The sequence below is a fragment of the Leishmania martiniquensis genome, chromosome 30 (assembly GCF_017916325.1).
Source record: "Leishmania martiniquensis isolate LSCM1 chromosome 30, whole genome shotgun sequence".
Taxonomy (NCBI): domain Eukaryota; phylum Euglenozoa; class Kinetoplastea; order Trypanosomatida; family Trypanosomatidae; genus Leishmania; species Leishmania martiniquensis.
In genome coordinates, this window is record NC_090165.1 from 385,690 (window position 1) to 399,037 (window position 13,348).

General features: G+C 62.2%; 3 protein-coding genes across 3 annotated transcripts; all 3 read left to right on the forward strand.

Annotated features, from left to right (window-relative positions):
- Nucleotides 1-457: 457 nt before the first annotated feature.
- LSCM1_03740 (uncharacterized protein) lies at nucleotides 458-3,154 on the forward strand (the record flags this gene model as incomplete). The annotated part of the gene is made up of 1 exon (XM_067321273.1): nucleotides 458-3,154. The coding sequence occupies one exon, from the start codon at nucleotides 458-460 to the stop codon at nucleotides 3,152-3,154; it is 2,697 nt and encodes an 898-aa protein (XP_067176641.1).
- Nucleotides 3,155-4,157: 1,003 nt separating this feature from the next.
- LSCM1_03741 (uncharacterized protein) lies at nucleotides 4,158-9,425 on the forward strand (the record flags this gene model as incomplete). Its single annotated transcript, XM_067321274.1, has 1 exon — nucleotides 4,158-9,425. One exon carries the CDS (start codon nucleotides 4,158-4,160, stop codon nucleotides 9,423-9,425), a length of 5,268 nt encoding a protein of 1,755 aa, XP_067176642.1.
- Nucleotides 9,426-10,553: 1,128 nt separating this feature from the next.
- LSCM1_03742 (uncharacterized protein) lies at nucleotides 10,554-12,725 on the forward strand (the record flags this gene model as incomplete). The annotated part of the gene is made up of 1 exon (XM_067321275.1): nucleotides 10,554-12,725. One exon carries the CDS (start codon nucleotides 10,554-10,556, stop codon nucleotides 12,723-12,725), a length of 2,172 nt encoding a protein of 723 aa, XP_067176643.1.
- Between the last annotated feature and the right edge of the window lie 623 nt (nucleotides 12,726-13,348).

The following is a 13,348-nucleotide window of genomic DNA, read 5'->3' on the forward strand; positions in this document are numbered from 1 at the left end:
AGGGAAGGTGAGGGGTAATCCTTCGCTGCCGTCCTTTTGCTTTGCCCGGGACTTCTCACCTCTCTCCCTGAGGTTACGTTGGCCCTCCTACATCGTACCCAGCAGCCATGCACGTGACCGAACAGGCACCAACGGAGGCGCGCGTCACGCAGCGGTATGTGGGGCGCCGCTCTCACGGATGCGCCTTCTCTCCTGCAGATTCGCTCCTCCAGTGTCTCCTCGCCTCTTCTCTGCCAATTATGTGCCCTCTCCGCCCCCCTCCCCCTCCCCCCTCATCTCCACACTTACCGCCGTAAATGCGTCTTCCAGTGTTACGCCGTCTCTCATACACGCATACCCAAAGCATGTGAAGGCCAGCTGGACTAGCTTCTCTCACCAGCGCACTCGACCCTGATTCCATTGTCCCTCTTTGGGTAGGCTGTCAGCGCCACTCCATTTCGTTTGCGGGGAGGGCCCAATGCGCCGTGGAAACGGTGGCTTTGAACAGAGCAGCGGCCGCAGTGATCGCCGTGGTCAGGGCGATCGGCGGCTTGGCGGCAACGAACATCGCGACCGCCGTGGCCCATCTCTCACGCCGCATTCCTCTTTTCCTCAGCGCTACGACGCGAACCCTCGGCATCAGCACGTGCGCCACGACCGTGACAGAGGTGGTGCATCGCCGTTTTTTTCCGCGTCGAGTGCCGATCCACTCGAGGACCGCCAGCGTGACCGCAAGGCACGGCGCCGACAGGAGCGACAGGCTCAGAAACAAGCTCGCGTCGCGCAGCACGAGCAATGGGCGCGGGAACGCCAGAAAGCGCGACAGGAGGCCCAGGATCGCCGGGCGACTGAGCAGTTGCAGCGACAGCGTAAACGCCAGCGCGCGGAGCGGGCCGCCCGGCCAGCAGCCGAGACAGAGGAGAAGCGGCGCAAGCTGGAGAAGGCATCGAAAGGTAAAGGCGAAGGGCATGCGCGAGGAACAACTAACGACGGCGACAAGAGTCGGCCTGTCGCCGGCCTCAAAGCGAATACGGCTAAGCCCAGTACGGCTGCTCCCGTCCCTACCACTGCTGTGGCTGCTGTCTCTTCAGCCTCCTCGCTGGCGGATTCAACGCCGGCCCCTGTGGAGGTGACAGAAAAGGTGCGGCGCCTCGTGAATAAGCTGACTACGGCGAACGTCGTCGACCTCACGAAGGAGTTGAGCGACTACATGCTGGCGCCAGGCGTGTCGCGGGCGAGCGTGGTGAAGGCACTTGCTCAACAGATAGAGCGTCTCTGCCGCCTCGAGGCGGGCCCTCTCAGCACGACCGGCACGCTGCCGTTTGCAGGGTTACTGCGGGGGATGCAGCTGCTCCACGGAGACCAAGTCGGCGCCGAGTTGGTTGAGCGCCTTGCCCTTTCTCTGAAGGCACAGCTAACCGCCGCTGAGGAGGCGCCCGCGGGGAACATGCTCATGGTGCTCGCGCAGCTGTATCTCTTGCACGGCGTGGACGTGCTGTTCGTCATGTCGCTGCTTCGAACCCTGCTTCGGGAGGGGACGCGCTTCCTGGACCACAGTGACACGGACCGCGCGACGGCGTCCGCTGCCGCCTCGTCTTCCTCTCCTCCTCTGCTCGGTACGGTCGCGGCGCAGGCGGTTTGTGCCTGCGCCTGCGGTTTGGTGCTGCTGCGCGCCTGCGGTGAGAAGTTACTGAAGGAGAGCCCAACGCAGCTGGAGGCGTCCTTGCAAGAGGCGCGGCGCGCATCTGTGCAGATGCGCGACGTCACCGGCACGGCTCGATTTGCCGCGCTGGTCGAGGTGATGGGTGACATCGCCTCTGGGCACACCCGCAGGGCCCGCCGCACGACTACCGAGGAGGCGGCCCCGGTGGAGGCCATGCTGGAGGACCTCTGCTCACTTCTTCCAGGCCACCAAACGGCCAGCACAACGCAGCGCCGCACGATTAGGCGGCTGGTGCTGACAGCGAGCACCATGTCGGGACTGACCTGGGCGCAGGTGACATCTTCAGCGAAGCCGCCACAGTGGTACAGACCTGGGGTAATGATGTCTGGCGCAGCGTGCGAGGAAGAGGATGAAGACAAGGCTGCCGCGGCGACTGACGGTACGCACTCCGGTGCTGTATTGGAATGCAAGGAGGGCAAGCGCCACAGCGACAAGCGGGCCTCACCGCGCTCATCGGCCGCATGCGGCGAGAGAGAGCAGAAGGAGGAAGTGGACGTTGCAGAGCTGAAACGCGAGCGGATTGCGCGGATACGGGCAGAGGAGAAAGCCATAAGTGGCCAACGCCTCAACACGGAGCACAAGCGCGAAATCTTCAGATGCATTGCCACCGCAACGGACGACCTAGAGTGCTTCACGATGCTCATGTACCGAGACCCCGGCTACACGTGCTTCCACGACGTGTGCGCGGTGCTACTTCAGTGCACCTACCAGGAGCGCAAGTACAACCCCTATTACGCGCAGGTGCTCATGCGCTTCTGCAGTGCGAAACCGGCGTGCGCAAAGCCACTTCAGTTTGCGATATGGGATCGCTTCAAGTCCATTCGAATCGAAGGAGCCGACGTCATTGGCTACTTCAACTTTGCTTGCTGCATCTCCGACTTGATGGAGCACGGCGTGTACCATCTGGGCCTCCTTCGCGGCCTCGATCTGGAAAACACGAACAAGACGATCGGCCTCTTTACGCGCATTCTGCTGCTGCGATTGATCTTCCAGCTGCCGGCGTCGAGGCTGACGCAGCTCTTCTTCGGTGGCGATGGCCGCAGCGCGCACGATCTTCAGGTTGACACGAGCGCGCTGCGGCGACTTCTGACGAAGTTTATGTCGCTTTACTTTCTAGACGAGAAGGCCTCGAAGCGGTGGCTACCCAGCTTTTACGAGGTTGTCGCTGCAGGCACCTCCTTTGACGTCTCTACCGCTGCCGGGATGCAGACGGCACCTGGCTCGCGCGAGAGTGCAGTGGAGGCGGTCGCTGCAGCCACCGAGCCTGCAGATGGGCATTCGCTTCAGCACAGCGCGGATCGCCCAACTTCGATGCTGCTGGTCAGCGCATCAGCGCCGGCTCGTGACGCACCTTTGACCCCCACATCCGCTTCATCAGCCGAGGCGCTGGTTGGGCACTTCATGAAGCGCGTCCACGTAGTTTACAAGGCGCTCAAGCAGGGCATCTTGTGAGTGTGACCTCTCCCTCTCTGTGTAGGTGCCGTCTTCATAAATGATTAGTTGATGCGATTAAGCGAATGTGCCGTTGTTCTCTCTCTCGATTTTTTGCTCCTAAGCATCTTTTCGTTCACTGCCCCGGCGCTGCGCAATCCGCCGCCGCCTTCCCCACTCGTGTCTCCGTCTCGGATTATCCCCTCTTCTCGCCTTACCGCTCACTCGGAGTGCCCCGTGTATTCTTCTCCCTTTTAGTCATGTGCTTCTGCACCGCTGTTGCCGTGTGGGCCATGGGTGCGTGGTGCACACGGCATGGACCACTCAGCAGCGCAGATCCGCCCGCAAGCGGCGCTTGGGCGCACGCAAGCAAATCCATGCGGAGTGCCCCCCTCCCCTCCGGCGTCGGCTTATCACAACTCCTCCGACTCTTTCTCGATCGCGCGCCTTCTTTCGCTCTCTTTCGGCGGTATGCGGTGTCTCTCCTGCTCGCCGGTGCTTCATCCTTAGTGTACACACCAACTAACAAGCAAAGGCTTCTCACCACCCTCTGCGCACATTCTCGCGGGCAAAACGAGCCGCGCGAATGCGTGCCGAGGCGACCCTCACATTTTTCCACCATCCAAGCACCGGCACATGGAGAAGTCAGGTGCGCCTCCGTGTGGAAGTGGAGGAGGCTGACACTCACGGCGGAGGCGAGCGCGACAGAGCGGCAGAGCAAGCGGTTCGAAACGGTGGTGCGCTCTCATCCTCAGCGGCCTCTACGTGCGCGCTGCTTATATACGTTTCTCGCCATCATGCACTGCAGCGGGTCTTCGTTGAAGAGGGGGTCGGCCCTACCGAAACTTTCCAAGACGAGTCTCGCAGTACCACAATCGTCTCGCCGACGTCCGCGAACGCTGCGCTCAGCTTGGCTTGTGAGGGCCGCTGTGGGCCGCGGTGCATCGAGGTACAGCGCTACAGCTGGAAACCTTGTTGCCGACCGATTCGACACTTCTCAACAGGCAAAAGGGAGGCCGTGACGATGGTCAAATCCGCCGACAGCCTTCGCCACCCGGCTGGAGGAGAGACGGCGGTGCCACTGGCGCGCCGCCGCGGAGAGTCGGAGATGACCTCTGGTGAATCCGACGCCTTGCCGTCCGACCGTCCGCACCTCTTCTCCGGCAGCGGCACCGGATTCCTCGAGGACATTCTCGAGGAGGAAGACGAGGACGAGGGTGGCAGCGGTGGCGGTGACAGGCTGGTGCTGCACTTCGACTCGTCGTCCCTTCCAACCTCGCCACCCCCTTCTGCTTCAGTTGCGGAGGCGGTAATGACGGACGACGCACCCCTTGCACCTGCTAATACTTTGGCGGAGGTGCCCACACATGCAGAGAGGCTCCCTGATCCTGTCAAGACGACCGCAGCGCCACGTATCGCCGGCGCAGTTATCGAAACATCGACAAAGATGACACTCAAACAGGCCGAGACGGAGAGCGTTGAGGCAAGCGCCAGCAGCGTGCCGCGCCGGCTGCTTCTCCTTCGCTCAGGCAGCGGCAGCGCTCCTTGCTCACTTTCGACGTCCTCCTCCATGGCCGCGCAGCCAGCGGCGCCGCTTTCGTCGGTACTGTGCAGCGCAGGGGGCCGCCGCGTTCTCAAGGTGAACGCTCGCAATACCGCGAAGGCGGCTGCCTTCTCAGCGGTGCCCGCAGAAGAGGCGCCGCACACGGCGTCGCCGGCCCATGACGCCGCTACCACAACCGCCGCCACGAAGACGAGCAGCATACGTGCTAACCTAGCAGCGGCGGCACCATCTGCAACTCTCACCGCAGACTCTGCGGAATTAGGCGCCCCTGAGTCTTGTGAGGGGCAGCCGTTTCTTCTGTCTTTCGCGTACCCGGACTGGACGGAGAAAGCAGCGCCGGCGCCGGCTGCCGTCAAGGGCGGCCGCACCGTCGCGGTGTGCTTAGATTTTGCCACCGTTGACGCCGTGGGGACCACTTCCAGCTCTGGTGCCGTCTCCGCAGCCGAACACTGCTCGCGGATGAACGTTGCGTCATGTGGCTGGCCGCGGGAGAACCTATCTCGAGGCGTCGCTTCGTCAGACCTAGACGCACAGTGCAACGCGCGCCGAGCATCACAGGGCTACTCGCTCGTCGTAGGAGATGCGTCCCGGCAGTCCTGCTGCTGGATGTGTCCTCTGGTCGCAGCTGTGCTGCCAGGCGAGGCCGGCTATTGTCATGATGCAACATGCAAGGCGCCCATCAACTGTTGCGCTGGAGAGGTCCACGCTGGTCCGCTGCTGGATGTGTGGGTGCGTGCTGTTTCAGGCCGGCAACTTGCCGTTCATCAGACGGGGTGGCGCAACGCGCGCGACTTTCCTCAACTGGCAGCGAAATGCACGCTGAAGGGGCAGCCACACTCTGAGGAAGGGGCCACTCTCGCCCAGGATGTGTGCGGAGCTCCTGTAATGTCGTCGCTATCGTATGAGCCATCGCAGCCGCTGTTCACGGCTGTCTTCACAGCGTCGTGGCTCTCTCAGCTGTGCTGTGTCTTCACTCCCTGCAGCATTGCCGTGCCACAATACCTACATCCGCATGCACGCGGTGTGCGGAATCCTCGACCGGCGAGGCGTGCCATATGGACATCGTCCTGCTCGTCAAGCTTGGTATGGGTGGCGACGCAGGTGACGCAAGACTGCATCATGACCCATCCACGCTTCCTGACCAACTCCAAGTCCCCTCAGCCGCTCCGTTCAAGCGACAGGAGGGACAGCTTGCGGTACTACTGGCTGCGAAGTGACCCTCACCAGTGCGACGCGCTGCACCGGCATATCTGTCGCGTCCTCGCGTGCTGGGAAAGCAGATCTTCCACACCATCTTCAGCGTCGCCTTCGCGCTCGTCTTCGTCGCCGTACGCGAAGAGTAACGCTGCAGCAGCCTTCTCTTCGCTTGACATCATCGTTACGAAGGCCAATCCAACCACTCTGAGCCTGCGTGGCGGCGCTGTCGGCAACGCGTCCACCGTGCTGGTGGCGGCTGAGACGCTTGACACGGCGGCGCTGGAAGCCGAGTGCGCGGAGGAGGGACTATCAGTCGCGAACGCGACTCCGCCTGCTGCCGCAGCGGGAGTGCGAAGGCTCTCTCCGTCGGCGCTGCGAGCCCGCGTTGCCATTACCGCTGCAGTTCTGCAGCACCTAATGTGGGGCTTGGTGAAATGGTCGGATACAGGTTGCAAAGACGAGGTGCCCAGGACGACGGATGTGGAGCGGGGGACCGAGAGCGATCCTGAACGAGGGGCATCGACGGCACCGTCGCCGCCACCGCGGGAGCAGGATCTCACGCTCTCGGAGGCAATGACCTTGCGTCTTGTGTGTGCCGCGCGAGCGCTGGCAATGCATTGGGTGTGCGGCAGTCCGTCTTTATTGCGCAACGCACCGACATCGCTGATGAACTTTCTCGCGGAGGAGCGGCTGCTGCTGTCTTCTGTCTTGTCTGTGGGGCGCTTGCTGAAAGAGGCCTTGGTCAGCGTTCCGAAGCCCGCCGCTGCATGGGGCTCAGCCAAGTCGCCCTCCACCACGCGACTTTATGCCTTGTTCCGCTTCAAGACCCCATACGCTTCCGCTTCGTTGGCGGCGCTGGCGTGGTTGTCTCGCCACGCCGCCGACACACAGCTGCTTCGAGAAGATGGTCTTGTGTCGCTGCGCCTCCACGAAGCCGAGCGTTTGCTGCTCCGCTCGGCATCGGCGTTCCAGGAAACACCCCAGTATAGCAAGCCAGCGATGCACCGCTGGAGCTCCGGAGAGTGTTCACCCGTCGGGCTCTGTTCTCAGGGTGAAGAGCCGTACCTGCGCTCATCTCGAGGCGACGGCGCAACTGTGGCAGCGTTGTTGGCGCCTCAAGCACTCCTGCGAGGGAAGGTGAATGTGCGCATCGAGCACGTGGCCGTGATGAACGCGTTCATAGTGCACCTCGAGTGGACGACAATGGGGTCGACGGCGGTGTGCGACGCGCCACTGCTGGCGCTCTCCCAAGAGGGCCAGGCAAACATCGAGCTGCCGTTTCTCCTGCTTGTCTTTGTGGTCGCAGACGATGCGGGCGGCGCCGCACAGGACTCTACAGGCTCCTCGCCAAGCAGCGACGATGATAGCCTCACACGCACTCATAGCGTTCGAGGCTGCACAGTGCGTCTGTACCAGGTGACACCTTTCTCCTGGCACTTGAGCGCGGCCGCCTGTGCCGCCAGCGGCTTTACGGCCCGCACAAGCCAATTGCTGATGCACGCTCTCGATTTGGTGGCGCGAAGGCCGGACATCTTTGAAGAGTTTCACGTGCAGACAGTGACGGGCCTTGGCATTGACGAAACCGCCTCAAAGACCGGTAGTGCGCGGACAAGGGGGATGGCGAAGCGTTCTCATGGTCGCCAGTGCGGCCCCGCCGGTGACCCTGTCACCGCTGCATCGAGGAAACACGAGGTACGCGCAGAGGCTACACCAGCGAGCAGCGCTAGGGCTCCGTTTCGCGCAGGTAAGAGACGAAGAGCGTGTGCAAGTGACGACGATGCCAACGATGATGGCAGCGTGACATCTGGCCGCGGTGACGACGGCAGCGGAGACGCGAAGGCTCCTGGCGACGACGACGACACCTTAGTGCTCAGGATAGGGTCGAGTCGCGGATGTCGCGCCGTCTCCGCAGCAGCGCCATCGCCCGGCAGCGCTCCTGGACGCCGCCAACGGCCCCATGGCGGCTCTCACGATGGCGCAGACGGCACATCGCTTTCATTTGTGGACACAGTGCGCGTCGTGCCCATTGCTGTATTTCGCCCAGACGCTGCTGCCCCGCTGCTGGAGGTGGAGGTGAGCCAGGCAAGCCAACTGGCCGCGCAGCTTGCGGGGTTCAGCAGGAGGGCGGCGAACAGCTCCCCCTGCAACAACGAGGAAGACGACGGGGTACAGGAGGAGGTGTCACGCGTACTTTATGCCCTGCTTGATCACTGGATCGGCTTCAGCGCTCTGCACGCAGCGGCGCCGCGCTATATTGAAGACTTGAGAGCGCGCCGGCGGCAAGGATCTGTCGAGCAAGCAACGCAGCGGGGCGGCATGTCAGCGCAGACGGGAGCGCTTGCGGATGTTTGCGTCCTTCACGCGTACGCGGCCATGCTGCGGAATCTGTGGCGAGAGCTAACGGGCCGTTCTCCATCGTCCTCGCTGTCGAGGATCACTTCCCCTTTGATGTCCTCGCCTTTAACGAGGTACATGCCGGTGCATATGCTGCGGGCTCACTTGCTGGACCCTGCGTGTGTCGCGAGGGCCATCAACGTTGCGATCGCCGAGTATGCGCGACAGGACGTCGAGTGCCGGAGGCGTCTGTTGTTTCTGGAGAGAGATGCGGCTGCTCAGTGGGACTTGGAGGAGGCAGACGAAGACGATATGCGGGAGGGTGGTGCTGGCAGCGCCGCCGGGGTGCGGCGGCGGAGGCCTCCGAAGCAGACGCAGCAGCGCCATCGGCAGCGGCTGCAGGCAGAGATGGCGATCGAGGCTGCGGTGCACGACACATGGGCGTCACTCGCCACGCAGGCGGCGACCCTTGCCACCGTTTTTTACGCGGAGGTGCTCGGAGCGTCTCCCCCCATGCCACTGCCACTGCAGTCGGGCGGCCAGCATCGCGCGGAGGCAAGGAGCGCTCCGCTCTGTGGGACAACCGAAGGTGGCGTGTTGCCATGGGGCGCGCCAAATCCTCGCGACATTCTTGCCGCCGAGAAGAGTGCCGCCTTTCAGTCTTCTCTCCGTGATCTCCTACAGTCAATGAAGACCGAAGAGGAGGGACAGCCATCACCGGGGCACGGCGCCACGGCTGCTCCGGCGGTCATGCCACCTATGCGACTGCAGTTGACCAGCGAATACACGGCCAAACCCACCTCACTGCGGAAGTTGTCGTCATCTTCGACACTGCCACAAAGGCGTGCATCCGACACAGGTGACGCGGTGGACTTGGACCTCACAGTCGCCGAGATGGCCAAGGCGTGTGTGGCGCAGCTCTCGCGCGCTCCTTGGCACCCGTGTCTCCGCTTCGACGGCGCCACTTCTGCCAGTGTGTGGCGTGGGAAAAAGCGAGTCGACAAGGTGGCTCCGTGGTCGGCAGCGGATGATGATGCAGCCGCGCATCTGCCAGTTCAACTGCTGCGCGTTAGCGACGCTCCTCTTCTGCCGCGCGACAAGGGCATATCTCCGACTTTGGCGCACAGGTGTGTGACCGCGGCCAAACTTACGCTGCCGCTGGCGCAGCTGATGTGTGCAGATTCTGTGCTATGGTAAGCTGCGGGTGCACGCGCGCGCTTATATGGCTGTCTGTCTGTCTGTGTGAGCGTCTCTGCTTTTCTAAAATTGTCCTCCTCACGCGGGACGAGGGACAGCAACTGACAAGCACAGAAAGAAAAGCGGCTGCAGTGATAACCAAAGTGGGGCGAGTGGGATGCCGTAGCGGGGCAGAAGCACCCGAGACGTTCAGCGCGGCTTTGCCCTCTGCCCCGTTGCGTAGCGTTGAGCCGATGAAGGGCAGGGGGGTATGACGTAGCGAACGCCTCTGTCCCTTCTGCACTCGATACCGATGACATGGACAGGGTGCACAGCATCGCGCAGATGTGGCTTCGACCATGTGGCTTATATCAAGCACCGTAAGAGTCACGCGGATCCATGCGCCCGTTTTTTCTGTTTGCATACCTACGCGCTCTCAGAGATGACAATGTTGCCGTCTCCGCCTCTCTGCGCCGCCGTTCCCCCCCTCCCCTCCTCTTCTCACCGAATATGATTGCCGCCGGTGCATGTTTGCATTCGCACACACACGCGCACTTCTCTTTTCCACGGATCCGACAGCGCCTTCGTCGCGCCACAGGCGCACAGGGGCAGGGTAGATGAAATCGAAGGCGAAGGCGCTCGCGTATACAAGACAAAAGACACGAGGAAATGTGGACGACTAGCACCACGCTGCGCTGCATGTCCCTCTTCGCATCTTCATCCCTCTACTTGCCTATGCGTCTGCGCTCAAAGGCACCCGACTGACTTCCTCTTGAAGTTGTCCCCCCGCCCTTCCACACACACACACACACAAAAATCCACTCTCTCTGCATCACCTCTCATCAGACACACCCTTCGACATCGTTCTGGTCTCTCCCCTGCTTTCTCGCTTGTCCATCTTTTTCCTCGGCGAGCTCTTTTTGTGTCTTCCGCTCATTCTTATGTGTGCGCGGTTTTGCCCCCCCCTCTGCCCCCTCTTCCAGTTGCCGTCTCCCGCTCCCTCCACCTGCACCGGTCTCTCTCCACACACACACACACACTGTGCCGCTCGTGCCCAGTAAAGGAGGCGGCCTCTCCTCCGCTAATGCGTTTGAGCCTCGAATAGCACAAAATATCCGCGCGCCTGCAATCGCTGGGCGCACTGTGGCCATGCCTCAGCCACCCAACGCTCAGCTTCCGTACTCCTCCTCGGAGGGCGGGGACAGGGCGCGGCCGTCGGCAATGGGCTCGGCGCTCGAAAACGCAGTCGAGGCACCTGAGTGCTCTCCTCTCCCTGAGACTCTGCCGGGATCGCTGGCCTCTCACAGCGAATCGACCCACGAGACGGGTGCTCGGGAAGAGCTGCCCGCCTTCCGCTGTGCTGTCCTTCCTGACGCGTTGAACTCGTCGGCTCAGAGTATGCAGGCCATGGTTCATCCGCGTCTGCGGTCGCTGTCAACGTTGAAGGTGAGCGCTGAACGCTCTTTTCACCTGCCTCTACAAGCTTCAGTTTCCGAGGGCGAGAGTGAGGATGCTGTTGCGCGCCTTGAGCGTCGCACACAGGGTGTGCTCATTGCCTATGCATCAGCGGCGCGCTCCGCCGCTCCGATGGCGTCCTCGTGCTCTGAAAGCGCCGGCGGCGCGCTGACGAGTCAGACGAAGAAGTGCCACGGCGATCTGTACCTCGTGTATTCTGGGGGAGCTGCGGATGAGGTACCGAACCCGCTGCGCCGGGAGGGCAGCAGCTGCAACCGGAGGGGTGGGGTGTCTGCCTGTGGCACTACCATGGCTGACGAGGAGCAAATCCTGGCACAGCACGCCGCAGAGCACGTGGAAGAGAGCGGCGAGCTGCCCTTCTCCCTCTCGCGCATTCCCCCCCCTGCGACAGCCGAGGAGTACGAGGCGCGCGTAGCCGCGATTGATCACGTGCGCTGCGGTCTCGGCCAGGAGCTGGAGGGTGCCGCGAAGGACGTTTACGGCCCAACATGGCCCTTCTCACGGCGCATGTTCGCCTCGAAGTTATTTTGGACGAAGGAATGCCCGGCGCCAAACTGCGACCACAAGATGAGCGTTCAAGCCGTCACCGGCCCGCGGGTGTGGTCACTTGTCTTCATCTATGGCGCCATCATTGTTTACCCGGTTTTCACCACTGTCGCTTACGCTGGTGAGCACGCCTGGCAGGGCATCATCGTTCTGTGGGGGCTCGCCGGCATTACGTGCATCTTCGTGTCGCTGTGCGCCTTCACAAACCCCGGCATTGTGCCGCGCCGTCGGCTGAAGAGCATCAGGGACTGCGGTGACATCCTCATTGTCCGCCTCCCAGCGCCAAATTCGCAGGCGGTGCTACAGAAGCGGCTAGCGCTAGCCGAGACGATCGCGCCATCCTTAGTGGGGAGGAGCAGCAGCTGTGGTAGCAGGACATCAGCCAGTCCCCCGGCCTACACCGCAGAGGCCATCCGTAGCGCTGTAGCGGATGGCGACATCTCAGCCAGCGTTTTCAACCACAAGCGATCCACTCTGCACGCGATGGAGCGGTACTTTGAGACGGGCACAGGCCGCATTGTGCCGTACAACCCGCGCCTAAACGAGTTTGATTTGGCCGTGCCGACGCTCGAGTTCCCCATTTTCTTTTGCCGTACCTGCCAAGTCGCCAAGGGGCCGCGCACGCGTCACTGCAAGGTGTGCGATAACTGCGTAGATGAGATGGACCATCACTGCCCATGGACAAACTGCTGCATTGGCAGAAGCAACTACCCGTATTTCTTTGGCTCGCTCCTCTCCTTGCACTTGATGGGCCTCTATAGCATTCTCTACAACTTCGCGCTCAACATCCGCTTCATCTACCTGCACCCGACGTGGGATGTCTGGCGGCTCCTTCGCTACGCGCACGGCATGCCGATCGTGGTGTACATCAGCTTCTTCGTCCTCGGCCTCTTCTTTTTTCCGCTGCTGGTGGGCCACGTGTACATGACGTGCCAGGGCCTGACGACTGCCGAGATGCTCAAGAAGAAGTGGACGGAGTCCGAGTACTTTGGCGGCATCAATCCCTGGTCGCATAGGCACTGGTATCAGAACATCTATGCCCGCCTGTGGGCGCGCTGGCCAGCGGCGCTGCAGGACCCGCTGCGCTGGCTGGACTCGCGGAATTACTATGGCGTCACCGTTGCCATGGCGGTCGAAGATCAGAAGGTCGACTGGCTTATCGCGCTGCCACCGGAGGAGCGCCAGAAAGTGGAGGCGCGCAATGCGGCCGCGCGTGCGGCTGGTGCGAGGGTGCGTGAGGAGCAGGAGGCGGCGATAATGCGGGCAGCCATGGAGAAGCGCAGCTTTCAAGCTGCATGATGCAGCGGGCACCGAAAGCAGCGCCGGCTTTTGAGACAAGGCGAGCCTTTGTGAGGGACTGGAGTGCAGTCACGTGGAGCTCACTCTACCGCGATAGCGGGAGAAGGGTGGTGTCGGGGCTCTCTTCATTGGTGCAGTGCTCCGATCTCTTTCCGTGCGCGTCCTCGAGCTCGTACGCCGGCGGCTGCTTTTCGGGAGCAGATATCTAAGCGGCAAGGCGAGACTGAGGCGCGCATGAAGGCAGAGCCCCCCTCCCCTTCTCTCTCTCTCTGTGCGCGCCCGATCCTTCCGCTCCTTGACTCCTCACTTCACTTCGCGTGTTGATGGGGTCTTTGATGTCATGCGCTCACGGGTGCCTGCGGATGCTGGCATGCCTTGTAGACGCGCAATGTCTGCATCCTCGCTGTCCGTCTACCGTTGTCAGTCGTCCTCAGGGCGGTTCATCACGAGAAGGTACGCAGCTAAGGAAAAGGTGAACTAGAGTTTATCTTCGATGGGAAACTGTTGGCGGTATGAGGGGAGGCGGAGGGTGCTGGACTCGTCCCCAGTGCCGCTATGTCCGATGTACACCTCTCTCCCCATCTCCCATCCCAGACGCACGTGCCACAGCGGCTACGTTGAAG